Source organism: Pseudorasbora parva, chromosome 13, assembly GCF_024679245.1.
Source record: "Pseudorasbora parva isolate DD20220531a chromosome 13, ASM2467924v1, whole genome shotgun sequence".
Taxonomy (NCBI): domain Eukaryota; kingdom Metazoa; phylum Chordata; class Actinopteri; order Cypriniformes; family Gobionidae; genus Pseudorasbora; species Pseudorasbora parva.
Window position 1 is genome coordinate 28,305,752 of NC_090184.1, and position 24,951 is coordinate 28,330,702.

Sequence of the window (24,951 nt, forward strand, 5' to 3'; positions counted from 1 at the left end):
CAAAAATAGGGTTGTCTTACCTTCGTTGGTGGGTTCAAAATGTGTGAGAAACTATAAATCTCTCAACCTTTCTATTTTGCATTTTTTTTTAACGTCATATGACATCAGTTGCGCCTACCTGTGCTTTGAATTAACGGAAGAAAGCTCGTGCCTGAAAGAGATTTAAGCTACAACTGTCGGCAAAAACGTCTTTTTATTTGTTTTTGTTTAAAATAGACTAACCGTATTTACGTTTGTATTCCACAAGATGGAGCTCAGTCTCACAGAAAGTATGGAGTGTGATTAGTTTACCGTAGGCCTACGTTACAGGTCACGGGTGCAGTTGTAGAATAAGTAAATTGTTGATTTAGCTGCGTGTCACTTTATATTTAAGTTACTTTTAAACAATTATATTTAAGTTGTGTAAAAGCAAGTGGCTACTATGTTGCGTTAGTTTTGGCAGTATAACCTACTCAAGCAAGTAAAGCAGAACCAGCGGTTATTGACACCTCTCAAATGTCAGACAGCTATGAAATGCCTAGAGCTGAAAGACTCCTGCGGGGTAATAGTGATTCAAACCAGGCCAACGAGTCATTCTTACCCTTTACATTTTGCCCATTCATTTGGTGGCCAAATAATTAGTGTGTGTGAGAGATAGAGAACTGTAGGCTACTCTTGGTTTTTTGAGTCTTTGTGATGGTGTAAACAGGATGTGGATAAGCTCCGATGGCTGTTTGTCATGCTGAGGAAGCATCACCTCAAGGGCACAGACTGTACAAACAAAACCTTGACTGTCCTCTTCTGTGCATCAGAACAAACAAACTATCATTTACTCACCCTTGTGTCATTCCAAACCTGTACGACTTTCTTTCTTCTGCAAAACAAAATAAAATAAGAAATTCTGAAGAATCCTGGTAACAAACACTTTTGGTGACCATTTACTTCCATTGTATAGAAAAAACACATAAACACTGAAACATTAAGTTTACAGGTGTAGAACCTTCCATTTAAAACTGCAGGAATGCCAAATTCCATGTAGAAAGTGAAACGTTTTATTGAATTTTCTTGGGCATTCAAAATTGATTAGCCAAATTGATGGACACTGCCATCCATTACCAATTATTAAATTAGTGACATTAAATTAAACAGACATTGTTCATGTACACTTTTAAGAATATTATTTAATATGCACTTTATTTTTGTTTATAAGAGTGTTTTGAGTTGTGTCTGAATTTGCATGCTATCTACTTCTTGTGAATAAGTACTTGCTTCACAACTGTCAAAACATACATTCAAGAATGTGTGTATGTAATCTTGACCTAAGAAACTACATTCACCCTGTTTTAATTATTTTTATTTTATTTTTTATTTTTATTTTTAACATTTACCATCATTACAATTATTCCCCACCTAATATAATAATGTAATATACAGTGAAAGAATCAAGTGTTCTATTTTTGTTCAGTCCATAAGTTATCTTTAAACATGAAAGGCTTAACAGCAGCTGGAAACATGAGTAATCATATGAGTATGATAGTAAGCAAAAAATAATTTAAAAAAAGATAAAGACTGCTAGAAGAGGTATGTTCACAAAATATATAAATTCACACCATAAGAATACTGGTCCAGAAAACAAAATAGAAGAGCTCTACTGGCCAATAGCCTACTTTTAATGGTAACCAAATCAAATGAACAAAAGTCACAAACATAAATAAATACTTAAAATAAATAATACAGATAAAGCAGAACATAAAATAGTGATATAAGAAGAAGGAGAGATTCCAGTATAGGCTACTCTATTTTAAAGGATTGGAAGCTCTTCAAAATAAAGGAACCATTTGTCTCGAAACATGTTTTCATTTTTATTGTGACTACAGTTTCAGCATCAGTTGCATCGCTACACAGCCATTCAGAACTCTTCCTCTAACTCTCTCTGGCCCTAGGGTGGTAAAGTGCCCATTAGATGCACACTTTAGAATCTCAGGTCATCCAGGTACTTTTTGACAACTATTTAATGAATATTGTCAATTTGGACATATAGGCTACTCTTTTCACATAGGCCTATTGTTTTTGCCTATATTTTATAGTAGAGAAGTATGCATATTCAAAGGCAGCCTTAAAGGGATAATTCACTTTTCTATTCTTCTGCTGAACACAAAAGAAGACATTTTAAAGATTTTTGATAATCAAACAGTTGACGGTAGCCATTGACTTCCATAGTATTTTTTCCCCTACTAAGATAGCAGAAGAAATGATGACTAAACTTTCATTTTTGAGTGAACTGCCCCTTTAAAATTTGCATGGAAATTCAAATGGAAGTTGCAATAGTTTTTTCTTGCCTGTGATAGGGGAAAATGGCTTTTGGAACAAGAAAAACTGTAGGACGGGACTTGATTTTGTCTATTGAGAATTGATTGAATGGTTGATGGATCAGGCACTTTTGCCTAGGCTATAGCCTACACCTTTTTGAGTACTGTGAATTCGACTTTTGTCACATACTGGTTTCGGCCTGTAAAGTATTTGATTTCACACTGTAAAAAATTCAGTTTAATTCAAAATTCAAAAAGTCAGTTTAACATAATTTAAGTTGAAATAACTTAAACATCCAAGTCGATTGTACTGCAAAAGTTCAAAATTTGCCTTTTTTTTTTACATTGCAGATGCAGGCTCCATAGCTGGCATAATTTGTTCCCATAGTACCAGTGGATTTATGTTTATCACTGACACCTGGTTGGCCTGGAAGCAAGAAGGTTGTTTAGTATCCTCTGCGGTTTCAGGCCTACTAGGACCAGCAGGAATAATTCCTAACGTGTGTCTTTTTTTATGTTGCTGTTTTGTGGTGGTATACCCACGCTATTATCAACATGGCTGCGCCCATGAAGTGGCGACCCATGTAGAATGGGCTGTTTTTCTATGATGTCTGGAGTTAATGAAAATGAATTTAACAACACACTCCAAAAGTGCTATTCATTTTATTTTGTGAAAGGAACTTCACATAACACATATCAAGATCGGAAGGGATTATCACTCAGTTCATCGGCCCATTGAAACTGAAGACGTGATTGTTCAAGCGCTGCAACTTGCAGACGGTCCCTCATTCGCAGACTCGCTTCTCTCTCTACAGCTCCCACAGCCGTCTCACTTTTCGTGTAGTGCACTGACTGCACACTGAGCACTCGTGAACTCGCTACTTCGGCGTTTACTGCACGGCTTTGCCAGTGATTTCGTGGTTACTGGTAATTTCACGTGCACTCCCAGTTTCCACATCATTTGGCTCCTCTGACCACTTTCTTCATCTGCAGGCACCTGGTGGGCTACTTCTAATTTACCTTTTCAACGGAAAGTGTTTTTTTAATGAGGTGCCAATTGCCTTGCTGTTGACTTCGATGTTGCACGTTGCTACTTTTACAGAAGTTTCTTCAGTTTCAATATAACATTTTCCCCTGCCGCATCCTGTCGCGAGGTTGCGTGCAGCGCGCGACGGATTAAATGGATTAATTACCACATCTTCACCTCAGTTTTCATACAACTGGCGTAGGCTACATATTTTTGTTTGTTTGTTTGGAGGCGCTTCTTTCAAAGCGGTTTTTAAAATGAGCGAAATAAACACCGAGGAGGACAGTCAACAAGAAAACTGGGATATAAGCAGCAAGGACTCGGACCGTCAGTTTCGCCTGAGACTGTGCGTTTTAAACGAGATATTGAACACCGAACGGGATTACGTGAGAAATTTGGCATTTCTGCAGTCGGTAAGTACTTACTGGGTTCAGTCCAAACTCTGAGTGTGGCAGTTTGGGCACCCATTTGCCTGGTTACATGTTGCAGTCGCGCGGTTATTGTTACAGGCTCGTTTACAGGCTCATAAACTGAAGATAACGGGCAGCGGTGAATCTGTCAAGCGGTGTTTTTAAGTCACTGTACTGTCGTCAAAAAAGAGGAAGAGGGAGAATGCGTGAAACAAGCAGCCTTTCTAAAACAACTTGTGTTGGCTAGGTTACTTTTAGTCACATAAATAACAAACAAAACATAAAGCACATGGACCGTTTTGTAGAGTCAGAGGGACTTTTTGTTTTTCTCCAGGTGGTGTTTTAACTCGGTGTTTCCCAATGTTTTTTGGGGGCTTTATTTACCTATGCACCACCAATAAGGCTCACCTTTCATCATTAATTTTATTAAATGCACCTTTAAACACAACTCAAAATAGCACTTATTTTGTCTCTAACTTGCAAAATGCACTACATTTATTGTTTTATTTAATTTGAAAATCATATTAATCACAAGTATCCTATTTATTATTATGATTATTATTATTATATGTTTTCATAATTTTGTTGGTTTAAAGCAAACCCAAATCGATATTATGTGCCACATTGAACCTTCTTACACAAGCGACCTCTGATTGGGAATCACTGTTTTAAATGACGTTCAGCGTTTTAAGTACTTTCTCTGTTCTGCAGTTTTTAGAGATGACTTGGAAGGGTGAAGTGTGAACACACATATCGAGAAAGAGTCTGTCACTTTTACTGCCTTTTTCAAGTAATTCAAAACGAGCGCTAACTTAAATTGAGTATTTCCTGGTCATGTGCCATTTCCTTTTATATGCTCAGCCTCATAAAAACAGCAGCGACTCATGTGAGAGGTGGGATTTTCAGGTCTTCAGGGCAATCTAGCTAGTAAAACTCCCTGTAACTTTCGAACACTGTTTTTTTTTTTTTGTCTTTTGAGTCACGCTCAGCCCAGATCATTTTGTGCTAGTAAAACCCCTCTTAGAGCATCACTGACCCTGCACTGCACTGATCAAATATGTAAAGTATAAGTAAAAAACCTCCAGATAGTGATTTGGCGTACTTGACAAGTGTTTTCTTGCTCTGATTAGCATCAGATCATGACATAGCTTGCCTGGATTAGAGAGTATGCCATCACAAACCCATTCATATTCCAACCTTCTTGCATAGTTTAGGGTTTTAAAACTAGTATTATTAAACCATGTTATTCCGTTTTTGTGTGTGTGTGTTTCTCACATTCCACACCAGCCCATTTTCCCTGTTCCAAAACCTCTTGATCCTGGGATAAATTTAACAGGATCAAAGGAACTGGAGAGGTTTTTACAAACATGCCAATGAGGGGTAAGCAGCCTTACAGTTATTAAACCAATCCTTCATAATCATATTGGCTTGTTAAGCTCCCGGAGTACAGTGGCTTTGTGAAAAAGCTGCCAATTGATGACGTCAAGCCTGCTGTGGCAGTAAAAGATTTAAGTGAAAGACACTCTTTGCGGTTTTCTGAAAGGGGATGGGTTCACTTGTCCTAGTTATTGTTCTTTCTCTGCATATGGGAAGAATCATAGGCCTCTCTCATCTGCTGAGTCTCAGAGGGTTTCATCTCCCTAGCGGTGCGTCTGATGTTATCTGATCTGGAAGCATTAAGTGAAGCGGGACCAATCAAATTAGTCCCTGCAGATGCACCTGACGGCCTCTCGTCAAGATGTGTATACGCAGGTGAAGCGAAGCGGACGGTGGTGCATCAGGTGAAAGGGAGAGGAAAGCACTTTGTCATCCAGCGTCTCTGGCTTTTCAAGGGCCTCGGTGTGAAAAACAAGGCTGTGCTTGAGATCAATATCAAAGACGTCTGCCTTTCAACTCACGGCTGGCATGCTAGGTGGTCTTTATGTTCTTTTGTCAGCACACACTGTCATGCCAAACATCACTGGCTGCTGCACTCTAGGGAGACCGATAATTGCCTCATGAATTTGTTTAGATATTTATGTAAGATGCCCAGATAACTTTTATTAGACCAAAACGTTTCATGACTGTGACTTTGTGGCTCCCTGGATGGCGCTTTTTGCATTTGTTTATCTGTGGAATTCCACAAGGACTCTCAGATGTGACAAAAAAAGATAATGTCATAGTTTTAAAGGAATTAACCAGGCTGTAATTTCATAGTCTGGCAGAACCAAAAATTCCCATAAGAAGCTTTATCATGGCCAATTTTTTAACATCTCTTCTGTTACATTTCGAATTTTTCATCAGCGATGGCAAACCGTGTGAAGGATTAAGAGTTAGAGTTTGAAAAAGCATTCTAACCAGCACATACTGAAAATTTCCACTTTAATGACCCATTTTGTAATGCTGTCCAATGAAAGTTCATCTTGCATCTACTTCAAGTGGCGGACGGGGGAGGGGTGTGTCTTAAAAATTTAGGCAAAAGTTCAGTAGTTGCTCCCATGATTGACCACAATGGTATTAGCACATGCTTTCTGCATTTTAAAAGTGTCATTTTAAAATAATTAATTCATAATTTATTATTTCTTTAACAGTTTGAATCATGAATTAAATGTTTTACATTTAGTTGCTTAAAGATATGTATTTATTTTATTGTTATATGTAAACAAGCAGTTTTAAATGACATAATTTGTCCATTCAAAATTGCATTTATATAAATGTTTATATTTGTATTATTAAATGTATTATTTCAACATTTTATTTTTAAGTGGGACATAAAATAGTTTATAGCCTACTCAAAATCTGGGGTCAGTACAATCTTTTATGCTTTTCTCACAAATTCTGCATTTATTTAAACAAAAAACAGTAATATTATTGCAATTTAAAGCAAAAAAATATTCAAAGGTGGTGCAAATGTTCATAAAGCATAGGTGGCAATTGCAATAAGACTCTTAAAATTATTATTATTAATCTGAAGGCAAAAAGAAAGCAAGCTTTTGTTGCACCGAGCATGTCAATGCATTTGTCTGTAGCAGAGGCAGAGCCCAATATAGTATATCCTTTATAGCAATGTCACATTTAACATTTGACATTTTAAACCATCAAGATAGTAACCCCATTGCAAGGAAAGTTTCCCTGCAGCAACCTGAGGGTTAAATGTCTTGCTCGGGGGCAAAAAAGTAGAAGCTTGTGATTCAATTAACTTTTTAGTTCCTAAATGTGAGAGCCTCAGTGTTTGCATATGACAGAGGATCCGTTTCCTGTGCTGGGTTGGGACCGTGCCCCCTCTGATGTCTGTACTGCCAGTCCAGCTGTTGTTAGTTCGTGTGCCCCAGCTGGGCTCCTAAGGACAAGAAGACCGTTCACCCAAACAGGATGACATGAATGTATGGAGGAGCAGGGGGAGGAAGCCAACCTGGTGCTTCCTGCTTGCCGATGATGTCTCTGTCTGAGTCCTTGCAGGAGGGAAGCACAGGCATAGGCTTTCTGGGTTATAAATAGTTTTATAGAACTGATCCGCACCGCAGTGTCACTCACAACCAGCTACCCAGCAGCCATATGGCTCAGCGGGGTACAGCTCTGCACCCGCCAAACTATGGAAAGAATCTTCAGTGTAGATAAACAACTTCTTTTTGTTTTATGTGTAAAAACCCTTGTTGTGTAGGGCATCTGACAATCTACTGTGACCCTCATCCACTCCCCTTTTTGCTAATCGCAAGCAAATTCGATATGGAAAGCGAAAAGCGAGCATGCATTCAACAACAGTTACAAATGTGTGGAATGCACGCACCCAAACCATCCTATAAACCCCACTAACCCTGCCTGAATGTGATTTCAGCACCGGCCGCTGCACCCCCCAAGAAATATAAATGCCCCCCATTAATATACTCTTTCAACGCTTCTGGTCCGTTATACTGCCAAGGCAGATATATTGGCTTATATTTGGCATTTTCATTACTGGCATTGACCAACACATTTTTCTGTTTGGCCGATGTGTCCACTTTTATTTTGACAGCATGCAGGACTTTTATTTTGACAGAGAAGAGACCACCAGCGCCTGAGTCGAGTCTTTATTAGTTAAAGTATTAGTAAACTGTTCTCTATTGAACAGTTTTTAACAGTCTAATCAATTAAAAATGTGTGTGCTCTCTGTGTGTAATGGGCGGCCCTTGCAAATTGTACGAAGTTGTTCACCTGTCACTTGGCATGCATGATCTGCACACTTTAAATCCTTGATTGAAAACGATGTGAAGCTATGTCCAATTAGCATATTCATGCCATCATCACTGTTAAGATTAGTTGCTACTGAGTATTTTTTATGTTAAAGTGATAGTTCAACCAAAAATTCTGTCATCACTTAGCCTACTCACCCTCAAGTTGTTCCAAACCTTTGAGTTTCTTTGTTCTGCTGAACACAAAAGAAGATATTTTTAAGGATGTTTTTTAAAAAGCAGGGAAAATACGATTGTAGTCAATGATTGCTCTATCTGCTTTGTTACAAACATTCTTTAAAATATATTTTTTGTGTTCAGCAGAAGAAAGACATTCTTACAGGTTTGAAACAGCAGAGGATGAGTGAGTGATGACAGAATTTTCATTTTTGGGTGAACTATCTCTTTAAACTCTGGTTCGCTGACCCCCATAGACCCGCCAATGCTCAGTAGCACTGATGATCCTCATCAGTAGTGGCGGTGCCACCTGTACTAAAACAGTCTGCAGCTGCGAGCTCTCGCCGTGACTCCCACAAGCTCTGCTGATTACGCTCCTCTATCCTATAAAGTGTCAGATTATCACCGTCTTAAAGTTGTGACCAAATCATGCGTTATAAGCCATGGTACAGAGGCACAAGTCAGCACCAGGAATTTCAGGAATCTCTTTAACTTTCCTCAGCTCAATTAGTTAAGTAGACCTTTCCTTGTCTTCAAGAATCTGATAGCAAACAAACACTGGGATAGTGTTGCTAATTATGGCTTCCTTTTTAATGCTGATGAGTGACTGTTTTTGTTGAGGGGGTTGAGTTTCCTCATGTTCTACTCTGATAACGTATCGCTAGAAGCAAGAACAGTTGAAGGAAAAGTGCTTTTGTAGTTTAAGTCGTTTCTGATGACTCTCCTGATGTTTGTAACACCCAAGGACGCCTTTAATATTTGGAAAATAACCATTTGCAGGCATTCCCTTTCATCTCAATGGCAGTTGTTCGGTTCTGGACTAGTTTTTAATTGGTCAACTTGAGCCGTAACTGTAATGTGACTTTTTGACTTCTCAATGGAGAACTGCAGGACAATGACAACACTGATTGGCTCTGTCCCCAAAAAGTCCTTTTCACTATGAGTGAGTTATGATGTGCATTTGTCTAAAATGTCCATTTCACCCTTATATATATTGTTTTTAATATTTGTAGGTTATATGGTCTACCAGCGGGGCTACCCAGTGCAACACTACAGAATCAATCAATGATGTAGCTACTGGTTAATAGAAAAAAGAAATGTAGCAAATCATCAACATTGCATGTTTTTCATGTTCAGGATGTTATTGTGCTAATGTTTTGTAGGAGGACATCATGTACCTTCAGCATCAGCAGTGAAAGTGAGGATCTTGTACAAAAATAAACAGCAAAACTAATCCCCCATGGCCTTTTATGGTCTCACCGATATTGTGAGTGAGAGCGTCTGCTGATGTTCACTGTGATTTATTTAGTATTTTAAGCCAAACGGAATAGCTGAGTTGAAAGTCAAACTTAAACTCCTAGATAAAGTCGACTGATTGGTGAGCCACTGTGAGGTCACAAGCACAGCATGAAACTGATAAAGTCGTCTGTGTTCCTGACTGAGGTGTCAATGAATTGTGTGTTTATTCTGATATTAAAGACAAAGAAACATTAGCATGTGTAACCAGCCGGTGGTGTAATGGGCGTCACATGCGCTATACTAGCTGGATTCACACCTCTAATTTAATCACATATACCTGGCCAGGCACCATGTTACATGTTACAAAGTGATTAAGGTATGCCTGTTGGCACCACCTCATCTTTTGCAAACAAGCAGACAGCAAACAAAGCCATGTGTTAGAGATTATGGACACTATCAGACGGAGGAGAGGTATGCAGACCACGGGCATATGGGATAAGGCTCTTAGCAGATGTTCCCAAAATGTTCAATAAACGTCAGATTGTGGCTTGCAGCACTAAACTGACACTTGCATAACTCCAGTTTGAGCAGGTTTAAGGTCTGTTTTGTGTTCTTGGCTGTTTGATTATACAGCTGATGAGGATTTATGTGCATATATGAGGTAGTTTATTCCTTTGAATTTTTTTGTGGGATGGTTGCGGTGATCTGATTGTTTGCTTGAATTAGCTACAATACTAGTGTTTTCTCACTCTCACACAACCATCAATAGCCTTGATTATGACCCCCATCACAAACATTACTCCGCAGATGTAGACAATAGCAGCCTACTTGAGAGGCATGTTTTCCAAAGAGAAGGGTTAGGAGTAAATAGTAGGCCATACATTGCCGCATTGACCCCTGACCCCATTGACCAGAAGAGCTCTGAGGAATTCCTCAGTTGTCCTGAGGGAATTGCCCCTGTGGTTTGTGGCCAGAGGCTGGCTGTAATGTCATGACTTGAGATATTTTTTGGGTGAGATCTTCAGATGTATAGCTTTTCCAGTTGCTCCTGAAAAGGAAGAAATATGAAAGCATGATGTCAACTTATCCCACTTACCTCATCCTTGGACAAACAAGAGCGTGCAGTATTGATGGATGTAGACTTTCAGATTGACTGATTGGAACTGAATTATTTATTTAAGTACTAAAGAACAATTGGAGCTGTAATTAGTCTGGTTAACTTGATCTAATCCCTGTTTAAACGGTGAAGTCGTTCATTTAGGTAACTGGATAGATTAAGGAACTTACCTAAAGTAACTTCACAATCTCTGCCAGAATTTTTTGTAATGCAGTGTATCCGATAATGTGAATTATTGACATCATGTTTACTTATTGTTAAAGGGATGTTTTACCTAAAAATGAAGATTGTCTTCTTCATGCAATCATGTCATTTTCAATAGAGAATGTAAAAATAAACAACACCATAAGATGACCACAAAAGTGGTGCTACAATATAATTCTTCCAAAGTCATTTGATAGTTTTGTGTGAGGAACATATTGAAATTTAAACAATTTGACCACATGAGTATCTATTCTAAGTTCTAACCATCTGTTTGAATGGATTTTGATCTGTTTGAATGGATTTTGATCTGTTTGAATGGATTTTGATCTACCTCTGGAAGGTAGGCTACCTCTTGACAGGTGTTGAAAATTAGCACATGCTATAACACTTTAAACAATGCATCTGGTTTGTCCAATGTTATTGCTATGTCCATATGAAATAAATAAGTGGAAAAGCTCAAACCGTTTAGACCTGTTTGTATTTAGGGCTGTCCACTTGTAATCAGATATATGAAAGTGCATCTTAATACCAAGTGTAAACACTTGGTCATTTAGTTAGTGATTTGAACTGGACTTGGATCAGGCTAATTTTCCCTTCTTTTTTTCTTACAAATGAACTGGTTGTTCAGATTCCTAAATTAGAATAAACCATTTGTTCGCAAACATCACTGATCCAATTAGTTAAGTTCAATTTACTGAGTTCAGTTTAGTGATTGGCAGCATGAGTCTTTCTAAAGAGGAAAATCATCAGTGAACAATGACTTGAATTTGGGTCTGTTCTCTGCACAAAGATATTGCATTCAGAAGACCTGGAATCTAATAAACAAATAATTTTTTGGTTATTTTTAGAGCTTATAATAGATTGTGTGGAAAAGATGAAGATTGTTCAGAATATTGAATCATACAAAATATCAGTGATACGGCATGATGATAATGACAAAATTGTTTGAATTAGTAATTTCAATATGTACTTCAATCTGTCATAACCTCACAGCTGACGTAAAGCATTGGATGTTATGTCATCTTGTGGGTTTTACTTCCTGTGGTGACAAGGAAAAGTCGTCTTGTCCAACCACCGAAGCCACTCTTATGATGATAATCAATGAAGAAATGACAGATTTGTAGTGCATTTGTAATTTGACTCTAATTAAGAAATGCTGCAATGATGATTATACACTTTGTGGCTTCTGGGACATTGAAACAATTATTCTAGAGGGAAGTAGGAATGACACATCTGAAAATTAGATAATGCAGACACGCATATAAGCCTGTGGTAAGTGACAAAGCAAGCTGCTGCGGTCGTTCACAGCCAAAGAAATCCCATTATACGTCAGTACACTCCAGAGATAATTAAACTGTGTGTGTTTGTTTGAGTCCTCAAGAAAGCAAAATCTCTCTATGTGAAGTGATAATGATTGCTGTCTGTTGATGCCATGTAGGTCAGTTCAGGGTCCACTGTGTCCTTTCCCCCCTATGGTGAATGAACCCCTGGCTCCAGTGGCACCTTTCCATGTGCTCAATCGCTCTTCCATGGAGATGAGCCCAAATGCCTTCCAGATGGTCAATCCAATCTGGACTGAGATCTTATCTGGACTACCACATGTCAGCACCAAGCCTTTGTAGCTGTACTGTCCAACAGTCAATGGGTGTTGGATTTTCTCTACACTCAAGCTCTTTAATGATGGGGTTGTGTGACAGACACTTTCTTGTGAATGGAGCCGTTCACGACAGCGTGATGTACACACCTACCATGTAGAAAGCATACCAAATCAAAAACAGCTTTTGGAGACAAGCCGCACTTGTCCTATTCCTCTTAGGGTTAGGGGTTTCTGAAAAAGCCTGACCATAAGTATTAAACTCTGGTGTAACTCAGCTGATTTATTCTGAACAATCAGAATTATTTATGCAGATGATAAAATGGGAAGAAATCTCATGCATTTAACATTAAAGGTGCCCTAGAATTATTTGAAACAATATTTTAAATTGTTCTCTAATATCTAAATAGAGGGTATGTGGCTTATTTAACGTCAAAAATTGTCCAGATACGGTTTTACAGGTCAATGTATAACCCTAGAAATTGTCCCTAGGATGTAATGCTCTGTTTTTGCCTTATTTGGAAGGGTCGTTGATAGAAATGCAGAGTTCTGCTCTGATTGGCTGTTTCACTGCACAGCTAACACATCTATACCATCCGTCCTGGCAATGATTTGACAATGATAGCTTCTTAACTTTGAAACACAAACTGAACTGGGTATGTTATGTTGTTTGTACAGTAACGTTACAGTTTGACAGTAGAGTACTGATTTAAAAGTTGATTTATTTAACCAAACCAAGTAATGTAGAAGCCACTCAAAATAGTCAGTGTCATGTTTACTACTCACCCACTGCAAAATAATCATACTTCAGTTCTCAAAAATTTATATTTATTTAAAGAATTGACTATAAGCCTCGTTTCAACTTAGATGGTGGAGAAGGTGACGTTAGCAACTAGGCTCGAGTGAGCGATCTGTAAGAAACTAAACAGTAGGAGTAAACATAGTTACCTTCTGAGTTCTGTGTTAATGATGAAATTTAGGCTATTTTAGATTTCAATCCGTCAAAAGGGATCGACAGGTGTATCTGCTGTTGTATTTTATGATAACACTGGCAAGAAATAATATTAACCTTTGTCATTTGACAAACTGTTATGTGTGTTACTTAATTGTTACCATACTAGCATTTTACGTTAGATCTAGACAACACAGAGGATATTATCGTTAATGTTGTCTTACTAAGAAACTTTCAATTTAATCAGAAATGGGTTTGACAGTCAAGAGGTGGATAAAATGACTACTTACTGCTTGCAGGAATATGGTTGGAATCGGCCCTTTCTTCAGTACAGGATGCTGAGCGAATCGTGCTATATTGCCCCAGGTTAGCAAATGAACAAATTTTAATTAATTTTTTGCGGTATCTGATTGTAAATAAACATTAACCATGACTGTTGACAATTTTTATTTGTGGGATGGCTATGAAAAGTCCTCACATCCCCTGCACAGCCTGGAACATGACATTTATTTTCATGATCTGCATAAAACAGTAGAGTAGAGTTTTTGCTACACTTGTGTGACGCTTGTTTAACTGCAGAACGCCGATGATTCGGCTGTGCAGTTCTGCCTGAAAATGAACATGGGCTGGCATGCAAATGTTGTGGGTGTACATATTAAGGGTCCCAGCAATTGCGTAACAGTTGGTGTTATGTTGAAAATAGCCTGTTTTTCCGTGGTGTTTTTCACAAATGGATCAGGAGGAGGCAATGGTGTTTGAGACTCACTGTATGTGATGTCCATGTACTGAACTCTTTTTATTTAATTATGGCCAGGTTAATTCAATTTTTCATTCTAGGGCACCTTTAAAGGAGAGACCCAAGTCATATCATAACCAGAATGGGACAGAACGGAAACTTTGAACAGGACGCCACATAGCAGCTACCTTTAAAACTGCCTGTAACTAACTGCTTTTGTAATTGTTTATTAGGTGTTGTTTTTTGATTATTGGTTAATTTTATTTTTATTTTTATTTACTTATTTACACTTTGTAATTTAAGTGTTTCAACTTATTTTAGTTTCAAAGGCCACATTTTTTTAATATTCATTTAAAAGTTTTAATTTAATATTTGATCTTGTTTTTGCTAGTTCTAGAATAAGAATAATAAACCTGCCTAAAACCACCCTGAACACCCTAATAATACACTAGCAACTAAACAGAACATTCTGGCCACACCTAACAATCACCTTGAACAACCCAGACTGCCCTAGCAACATCCACTCACATTTTCTTCAGAAATTTTTGTTTGGAAAATGATCTTGATTAAGTGCTCTTTCGCATGTTCTTGCTCAGCATATCAGTTATTACTCTTGTCTTGTCACTGTCGTATATTTCAGTCTCTCTGCTCCTCTATGGTGCCATGACTCATTTCCACCCCTGTGAGCAGCTCAAACAGCCATAAACTTTGAAGCCCCTCATAGCGGAAGTGCGGGACAGGGGGCCGAACTCAAAGAGGACTTTGTTGCAGTGGGCGCTGCTTGAGGGGTGATGGGGAATCACAGTCATGAAGAAAGAGGGCGAGCTCGGATCCCCTCTTTCAAACCTCATCCTCCTGCTACTGGGCCCTTTGTCTCCATTAGCTGGGTCGTGGGTACAAAGAAGGGTTTTTTTCCCCTCTCTCTCCCCCCTTCTCTCTTGGTTTATTTATTCAATTTCACGGCATGCCGGCCAAAATGGCCCCTTCCTTGCATCCAAAACTTCTTCATACCCTTTTGCAGCGAGGCAGATTCTCACAGAGAGCCATGAAAGGGCCCTTTGGAAGTGCTGGGGTGTGTTTTTAGCCGGGCATTCACAGGAAGCGTGAGCATCAGATTCAGTAAGTTTTGCTGATGTTCACGTTGTGGGAAACCAGTTTGGGTTGTAGAGATTCTCCTCACTTGCACTGGTGAAAGAGGACAAATATGTGATTTGGAGAACCTCAGGGGGTTCTTCTGTGACCCTTTACTCTTCATTAAATGGCAATGCTAAAGTACCAGCAAGTAAACAGCACTTTTTGTTTAAAGTGGGAAAATCAACTTTGGGCAGGATGCAGTTAGTCCTATCATGTGCTTAGACATTTAACTAGAGGAAGCCCTGGTGATTTGATGTCTGAGGATGTCCTGGACAAAGGCAGAGATGACATCATATAGTTTAACAATATTTTGTCACTTACTGTGCTTTGAGTCAGAATGGATGAGTTGGTTTAATCAGATACCTTCAGTCCTCAAAGGATAGAAAAGCCTTCATGCAATCTCCTCAATTCAATTGAACTCAGTCTGAGTGAAATTTTGAACTGATTGTAGACATGAAATAAGACATGACATTTTTCACAATCGTATGGATTCTAAAGATTGTAATGCACAAATAAAATGTATTACTTTTGTGAATTTATGTTTTGCGTTTTTGTTTTGTATTTTACAATTCTATTGTCAGTCACAGCTTAGGACTATACTGTGAAAACACCTTTTGTGTTTCACAACAAGCAAAAAAAATATGATAAATACTGGTTAAATGATAACAGAAATGCTATTAGTTTTGAAGTGTTGTGTTTAACATTATGGAATCCTTCAAAATTAGTTGCATAAGTCACTCCGAACAGAGCAAAATATTATTTCATATTAAGTGTGAGTAAACTGCATTTAACAATTGCAATTGAAAACACAGTGTTCTTATGAAACCAATAGAACCAAGATATGAACCGTTTTTCATTAACGAATATTCACAAATAAGGATTTAAGAACATTTTTACATCTGTAAAGTTAAATGTATGTTTTAGTGGTCAATATGCCTATGTTGTATGTTTCAGTGTCTAAAAGTGTGTGTGTTGTAGAACCACACAATGCAAAATACACATGAATACTCATGAGATCATGTTGGACAAATTATGGAAATGGCAAAAGGTGGTTTAGTTATGCTATCATTTAGGTTATTGACCATCCATGAATGAGGTTTGTGCACTCTGGTGAATCCTGATAATCCAGATGACTTTGGTTTTTAATATTTCAAACTTTTGACTAATTACATTGTATTTTCTTCAAACTGTCCGATTTTGAAACTCCTCTTCATTGTTGTTGCTGTAGAATAACTGCTAAATGAAAGCACCTATCAGGAAAATTGAGCGTTAGGAAAGCTCTGTGTCTGCAGAAATGTCTGCTGTCTACTTTCAGTCTGAAGGCTTACGCATTCAGTTTTCTGATACAGTAGTCTGAAGATATCACACTTTAAATTTAGATTTAAATGTGCACTTTAAAACTTCTCTATTCATACAGTGGTGAGTTTAGACTGGAAGCAGGGTTGCTAATATTCAGGGCATGGTATATTTACATTTACTGGGATGATTTGTGGTTGTGAATGTGTGTAAATGTGAAACATCCTTGTTTGATGTGTCAATATACAGCAGTCATACTCCAAAGAAGAGAGAACTTTATCATGCTTTTACTTTAGTTCCTTGGTAGTGGTGTAAGAGATACTGTTCACTTTAGTTCTAGCTTTTAAGTGTAAACTATCTGATCATATAAACAGCAAATGTGTGCAGTTTCATTTTGTACAGGCTTAATTCCAGTAAAATACATTGTTTGTTTTGAAAGTCATCTCAAAGTCAAAAGTGGCTCAATTTACCTGAATTCACACTATAATGCATGATCCATATTAAAATGATCACCTTTTAATTTAATTTAAACCTTTTAATTTAATTTAATTTAATTTATCTTGTGTCTTTAAAAAGTATCAAAATAATCAAAAAATGGACCGTTGTCATTTGTTGGACCGTGATATGACCTGTAGGTTCAGCTTTAGGTTCAAGACTAAGTTGCTCTTGTACATATTGTTCTGGTACCGCCTGTAAAAAAAAAAACAGCACATCACTGTTTTTTGAATATCTCACTTCTGTTTCTCCGTTCGAGTTGTATGAATCACATGCTACAGTGAAGGCTTAGAAACGTGCCTTAATGCTTTTTGCGTTTCTGCTTTTTCCCCATCTGAAGCTTCCCTTATATTGTTAAGCAATTTAGGCTGTCTCGGACCACTGTTTTCTGACTGATTTTGATTGGTCAATATAAAGTTAATGCACTATATGCAAATAATGCTATGCATGCGTGTTGCAGACCATCACACTAGTACACATACAAAGCACTGCCATTTCTTTTGCATATGAGAAACATTAAACGGCTAAAGCACCAACATGCGCCAAAAGCAGAACAAATCAGCTGCTCGTTTGAACGACAAAGCTCTGCTTTTTTTGTTATTAAGCTGTTTTTGTGCATTTATATTATACCATATATCTTGCACTTTTTTTATCATGATAGTGACCTGCAATGTCTGATTTTTACCTGTGTTTAACATGATCCAAATATGGAAGACCAAATTTCCCCCTATAAAATTGCACCCTTAAAAATTTGTTTTTTACAATTACAGATGTTATTGTTTTTAATGAACATTTACATCTGCATCCCAACTCAAGCTACTGTCAAATGTGCATTTAAGTGACATGTAATATTAAAGGAAGTGTATGTAAGATTGTGGCCAAAACTGGTACTGCAATCACTATCCCCTCTCCCCCTTCCCCCTGACTCAAAGTTGCCAGATAGGCTGCAGAATCCAGCAGGAACGTTTGTAGCTGCAGCTGTGGTAACTAGAGCAGATCTGGCAACCCGGATGCCGAAACACTACTGCCTTCGTGATTGGTCGATAAGTGGAGGGTGGCGCTTAAGGCCAAAACACAACATGACAACATCAACATCAGTTGAGGGCTGCAACAACAACTTTTAAATGACAATATCCTGGCCTGACTACTATTGTCAGTGATAGATGTATTTGAAATTAACATGATATCTTAATGTCTAGTGTCATCAGGGCCATTTTATGATTAATTGAAATACACTTCTTACATACAGTTCCTTTAATTTATGAAATGTTCACCTGTCTGGTAAGTGTTTAATTATGTTCTGATGACAGAACTAGTCTGTCTGGTTGAAATGAGAAATAAGGATTTTACATTTTATTGTGACTTAATTATCGACTGATGTCATTTTTTTGGCTATATTGCCCAGCCCTACTAACAATCTTAAGTGCTATACCTCTTTTTTTTAGTTGATGATTTGGAGGGGCTGTCTTGTTTAAAGAAATTGCTGAGTTTACCCTAGTTTCACAACCAGAGGTTTAAAAAGACCATGTTGCAATAGCCAGACTTGTCCCTTATTTCAATAGAGTGCCACTGTATTTGCCATGTGTGACATCCTTCACGTGCTTTCAAGTTGTTAAAACAGCTGACACATAAGAGAATATTCTAGTAGTAATCAAATAGGTCAGTGTATGGACTCCCCACTGTTTTGCAGTGAAATAAATGTGTTCACAATTACCCAAGTTAAATTTTTTATAGTGAGATAATGTGACTTTGGATGATATTGTAATCGAAATCCCAAAACACATTGATTGTCCTCCATACTTTTTCCCGCCGTCTGTGGCCTGACGCTGCTAGGTCAACCAGAACAGTGCTAGTCTCGACGTCTGCTAGTGGCAGAAGTGGTGGCAGCAGGCTCTTGAACCTCAGTCCTGTTGGGAGAGGTTGAAGTCCATGACAGCATATGGCCAGTCTGGTTGGTCCACCTTACTGTCTGACCATCTATGCCTGACTGCTTCACATCAAACAAAAGGCTTGTTGCCCATGTCTGACCTTCTGTCTTTCCACCATTCAGCACGGCTGGTGGGTTAGATCTCCGGTGATGTGAGATGGGAAAGTACGTCAGTCAGATTTCCATCTTGTTTAGCATAATTCTGTGAATTTAGTGGTTTGCTCTGTAAAATGATGTTTTGTGTCTCACAGGAGCTTTACTTACCCCACCTTAAGAATGACTGCAAACACAATATTCCCTAAAGGTTTGAAGTCTTTCAGCCTGAACTTTACCTCAGCCAGTGTGTCGAATGGATTTGCGAGTCTAAGATATACTTTGGCGTTTATCAGAACCCAGATTTGTCCTCACTGCCGCAAGTTGTTTCTCTGTTTTAGCAGTGTACTGGCACGCATGTGGCCTAATTCTCTGCGCTGACAGGCGCTGACCACACAAAGCTTCCTCACACCGCACCGTTTCCTATCTAGAGTCATATCCTTCCTCTTTTTGTTTTTCGTAAAAAGAACTCAACATTGTTTCCCCCTTCTTTGCCAATTTTCACCTCAGTTCATCCATTTCTCTGATTTTGGGTGGCATTCATTCTTGAAATGACACATTTATGATGTTTAAAAGGAAGATTATCATTTCCTAACTACACTTAACATTTACCAAACACTGAAAAGTGAAAATGGAGTACACAGATTGCAATGCTAGCTCTTTTTGGAATTACATAATTACTATGCATGTTATAGTATACACTACATACCATTTTTTTTCTGAAATACAGTAATAATAAAGCAGTAGATATACACTAAAACGTTTTAGTGAGTTGAATTTTACATTGTTACGTAATATCACTGTGTGTGCCATGACCTCCTCAAGTTTCATGTTTAATGCAACTATTAGGTTTTGGCAAATATTATCTTGAAATAATCTTAGCATTTTGTATACTGGTCAAATAATGTGCCAAGTGATCAAAACATCAAAGTTGATATTACTTCATCTAGCACACTGAAAATGAAATGTCTGTGCATATACTGTATTATTTTATTGTAAATATGGAATAAATGCATCCTGCACATTCAGATTATGACCGGTTTCTTATACATTATCATTTGTCTGTACTTGCAAGCAACACATTGGCATTGCTAATATCAGCTAATTGAGTTGCATTGGTGTTTGTTTATCAGAGAGGGACTAAGTGGTGTGTCTGTTTGCATGATAATGAAAGACTCTCGTCTGTGAGAGAGGCCGTAAAGGAGGTCATTGGAGTGGCCCATCACCGTTCAGTGTCAGACAACTCCAAGTGCGAGCAAGTGTGACAGAAATGGCTCTTCAGGCTCTTGAGGTGGAGATGTGCTGGATAGATTTCACTATGTCCTTCTCTCAGCATTGAGACCCTGGTATCATCTGCCCATGTGACATTGTTAAAACTTTGCTGCTGGTTATATCTTCACCTCAGCTGGTTCAGGTGCATCTGAAAAGTTCAAGGCGGATTTATACTCGACACGTCTGCAAATTCTCTTAGGTGCACGTGGCAAAGGCTACGTCTAGACTAATCTGGATAAATATAAAAACAGAGTTTTCGTCTAAAAACGCTCCGCGTCCACACTATCATTTTCAATCGTTTTCCAAAAAGTGTTCATCTACACTGAAACGTCTGAAAATGCTTACATCCCCATACTGCGCTTGAGCAAATCCAATACGCTTCGACTTGCGTAATTTCCGCTACTCGTTTATATACTCATTTTGAGACAATGTCGAGAAAAGGCACTGAGTTTTTTAACAGTATGTACAAACTGACATTAATATTTAACAAGGCTGTCAAAACAGAAAGCATACAAAACAACTGCTTTATAATGTCGTTCACCATCTTGGCTGAATTGGTCATATGACTGCATCACATGGCTAAAAATGCGTCATCGTATTAAAAAGCCTCCGTTTTCACAGTCCACATTACTACGCGAAGACGGTGTTTTCAAATTTATCCGCTCTAGAGAGCGTTTTCAAAACGATAAATTTTCATTGACTTAAAACGCTGTCTCAGTGTGGACGGAAGGCACGCTGTCTTCAAATGAAAACGTATTAGTGTGGACATGGCCAAAAAACGACGTCATTACAGCATTGGCGGAAAGTACGCATTTTGCGAACCCTTTACGCATGGCAGTGTGCGCTGCATTATTTTTTAACTTTCTGCACAGATCCATTTCCGAAGATACATGACTTTAAAGGGTTAGTTCAACCAAAAATGTAAATTCTGTCAATAATTACTTACCCTAATGTCGTTTGACAACCGTAAGACCTCCGTTCATCTTCGGAACACAAATTAAGATATCTTTATTGACATCAATGTCATTTCCTCTCTAAAGACACATAAAAGGCACTAAATATGTTGTTAAAACTTACTACAGTGATTCTACAATAATTTTATGAAGAGACGAGAATTAGTTTTTGTGCGCAAAATAAGAAAGAAATAACGACAGATGGGCCGATTTCAAAACAAAGTTTCGAACAGTTATGAATCAGCGTATCTATTCATAATTCGGATCACATGTCAAACTGCAGAAATCACGTGACATTGGTGGTCCAAATCATGAATCGATACACTGATTCGTAACGTTCGAGACTTTGTTTTGAAATTGGCCTTATTGTTGAAAATTTGTTTTTAATTCACATGCACTTTGCAATTTTTGCACGATGCAATCTATAAAATAAAAAGGTTAAGATAGACTTTTTTAGTCTGTACTGAATCCAGAGTGCGGTCAGCCACTTCCTTCTCGTTTAACAATTTATTGTTGTTCATACGAAGATTTAGGCTACTTAAATTGAGATTTGAGGTAAATGTATGTTTATAAATAAAATAAAAGTTATTTTATCAATGCTGGGGGCAAATACTGCACTTAATACAGTGTGCATTTTTAATGAACCTGTTTTGACTGGGTTAATGCTGAAGTTATGGTCTTATTTCAGTCCAGTCACCACTGAAAATATTTTTGGTTCCTCAATTTGTAAAAACAAACCAAAAACGTGCTGACATAAATGCATTTAACATTAATGTTTTGAGGAAATAATGTTGCCGATGCTGCTCAACTTATATGGGAAAATTCCTATATCCCATGATTCCTAGGAAGGCACTGCAGTGAAAGATATCGCCATGACTACAGTCCTATACTGACGACCACAAGTACATTTACTTTACATTGATATTCAGTCCAGGCACATCCATTCCAAAGGGGCTTACAGGAATATGTATACTGCGTGGTGTGTAAAACTGCAGTGAGCATCATACATGGCTGTGATTTCTCAGATACTGCCACAACCATCACAATCGAGTGCATGTTCAGTGCATTCTGTGCGTTTTATGCATGCAAGTCTTACTTCAGTTTCCATGTGGTATGTTTATTGGCAGTAGTCCATTCTCAATACAAGGGTGAAAGGCTGTGCAAGCTTACAAACCTTTTTTTTACCCTTCAATCTTAATAATGACAATCATTGTTTGGTAATGCACTAATTTAAAGGAAAACCATCTAAACAATGAACAGTGTTGATGTATTGTGTGTGGGAAACAGCAGCCTTTTTGTTACGGAAAAGGTTTGTTCGGCCTTTTCCTTCCTGAAATGCAAGAGGCCAAGGTCTCGCTCCTGTCATTGAATTAGTCTCAGTGTTTGGTTAAGGTCACCCTGTGTTGCAGGTGGCAAAATTATAATGTCTGTTTCCTGGCAAAGCATTTCATTGAGGGGGGAAAGAGTCAGCGAACAGCTTGTTTCCTTTGTGGGGACATATGGACACATTCATGCTCTTCTACATCTAATAGCCTGTGGTTATTCTACTGTGTGTAACTCTATTCCCCTGCCTCTCTTACCAGCTGTACAGAACAGACATAGTCTTCAGATATGTAAACCTCCTCAGAGGGCTTACAATTACTCTTTATAGTTTTTCAATTCTGTCTGGGTTTTTTTCTCTCTCTGTAGTACTGTATATACATTGATTCAATTTAAATTATAAGTATATAAATAAACATAATTAAGTCATCAGACTTAATTTTAATATATTCTAATATATTAAATATTGCTTTTAATAGATATTAAGTTTGACTTTAGGTTTGTAACTGTTAGAGACTAACAGTCTTTTGCTGAGAGAGTTTCATCTCTCAAACTTATTTGAGAATTTTTGTGCAATTTAGCCTTTTTCTATTGCCCCTTTGCGGTTTTCCTCACTCCTCTGCACGTCAAATGCATCCGTTATGTTTGAAGTCTGCTCCCACAGTTTCCATTTGAGAACTTAATCAGAGTAATATTTATAAGTCAGTCTTCTCATTTAGTTTTGTTCTGGCTCTTTTAAAAAAAAAGATGAAATGAAACGCAGGCTCATCTGATTACTGGAAGCGATTTAAGTCGCGTCAAAATTGCTTGTAAAGGTTGACATGCAGTATTTCATTAGCTCATTGCCTTTACCTCTTTGAATCGGGATGAATGAATTAAATTTTTCATTTCACACACAGGCCCCCGGTCGCACCTGTCATCCTTTGCTGCTGACTTCACACTCCGTTGCCCAGAGAACAGTAACGGTTGCCATGGAATCACAACACAGCCTTGTAGTGTTTGTTTATTTACATGATTTCGCTTTGACGCAAGCATGAGAGTGATGCTGGAAAAGGCCAGAGAAGGGCCAAATCAACCCTAGGAAGGCCTGTCAGAGAAAATCAAACTCTTAATGGTGAAGGGTGTTATAATTTCTCATAATGTGGAGAGAGGGCTAGAAATAACCCTGAAAAGTGTAAACAGTGAGATTGGACCAGCCGAACACGGTAAAGCCCAATTTATACTTCTGCGTTGAGTGTACGCCGTAGGCTGTGTGTGGTACGCATAGCCTATGGCGTAGCCTGACGTGCACCTCTCCAAAAATGTAACGCATCAGTTCTCTGCGGATCGCAGGCGTTGTGATTGGTCTACAGGAACCCCTTCTTCAGGGGTCAACATGCTCCCTCTTTCGACGCGGACAATGACGCAGAAGTATAAATGAAAATCAATGCGTAGCCCACGACATATGGTCTATGCTGCAGGTCCGACACAGAAGTATAAATCAGCCTTAACGTCCAATTAGGGATGGGGAGCGATATAATTTTAATCTGTTCATTATTTTTTTTTAAATATTGAAGTATCTGTCTCCATCCGTGTCATCCAAACATCCCCGTTATCACCCTGCAGTTTGGAGATGTACATCCTGTCTCTTTCACCACGAGCCCCTCGGGCTGAGTCACATGGATGACCATTTTATGGATGAATGTGGATGGGCCTTATGAGAGATTAAATTAGTGCATGCCTGAGGGATGTGTCCCTCCTGCTGCCTCAGGAACTGCAACAAACAGCACAACCACCATCATCACCGCACATACTACACTCTGAGTGTCAGTTACAAATGTGTTCTGGGTCCTTCTGGGAGATCTGATGTGCATTTACTTCAGACAGACTAGCTAAACATGTTTTTTTTTGTGTGCTCTATGCTGCCTTCACATCATGTCATAATTACCGTTGGCTCAATCTGACACGTGAAATTCTGGCTGCGTTTACACTGGCACAAAAAAAATCTATTTTTTTGCTCGCAATCTCATCTGACAGATCGGAGTTTATTGCACGTGTAAACGAAAAAATCCGCATGAGATCTGATGCAATTTTTTCTTTTTTCGCATCAGTTCTAAGCCACTTCCAAATGTGGTTTGAAAATCAGATACATATCCGATATCTGGACATCCAACCTACATGATCTAAACACAAATATCTGATTCCCCTTTGATTTCCAAGCCACTGCAAGGCGATGGTGACAAAGATGCGCACAAAGATAGCTTTTTAATGTTGTATGAAGCAGACTTGCCTGTATGCGCTCACTCACAGCTTTTTATTGAGGAGGAAACTTAATAAAGGAATTAAATTGTGCGCACATTCAGGACTTGGTTTTCAACCTCTGTCCTTCCTGCTTCGCTCACTTTCTCTCTCGCTTATTCGTTTTAATTCATAAAAAAATATATCTTGCAGTGCTACTTTATTTCAGTTCAGGATTCTAGATGTAGAATTGTTCCGGTCCATTTGATCAGATCTGGTCCATGCTGGAAAATAATCATGGCCACCCGACATG

The 24,951-nt window shown here is 38.3% G+C and overlaps 1 protein-coding gene across 1 annotated transcript in view; it reads left to right on the plus strand.

Moving 5' to 3' along the window:
• Window positions 1-3,013: 3,013 nt before the first annotated feature.
• prex1 (phosphatidylinositol-3,4,5-trisphosphate-dependent Rac exchange factor 1) overlaps window positions 3,014-24,951 on the plus strand; it is an 88,956-nt gene continuing 67,018 nt past the window's right edge. The window contains exon 1 of the mRNA XM_067413729.1: window positions 3,014-3,728. Within this exon, the coding sequence (XP_067269830.1) occupies window positions 3,573-3,728 (156 nt within the window). The 5' untranslated portion in view covers window positions 3,014-3,572. The remainder of the gene's footprint in view (window positions 3,729-24,951) is intronic.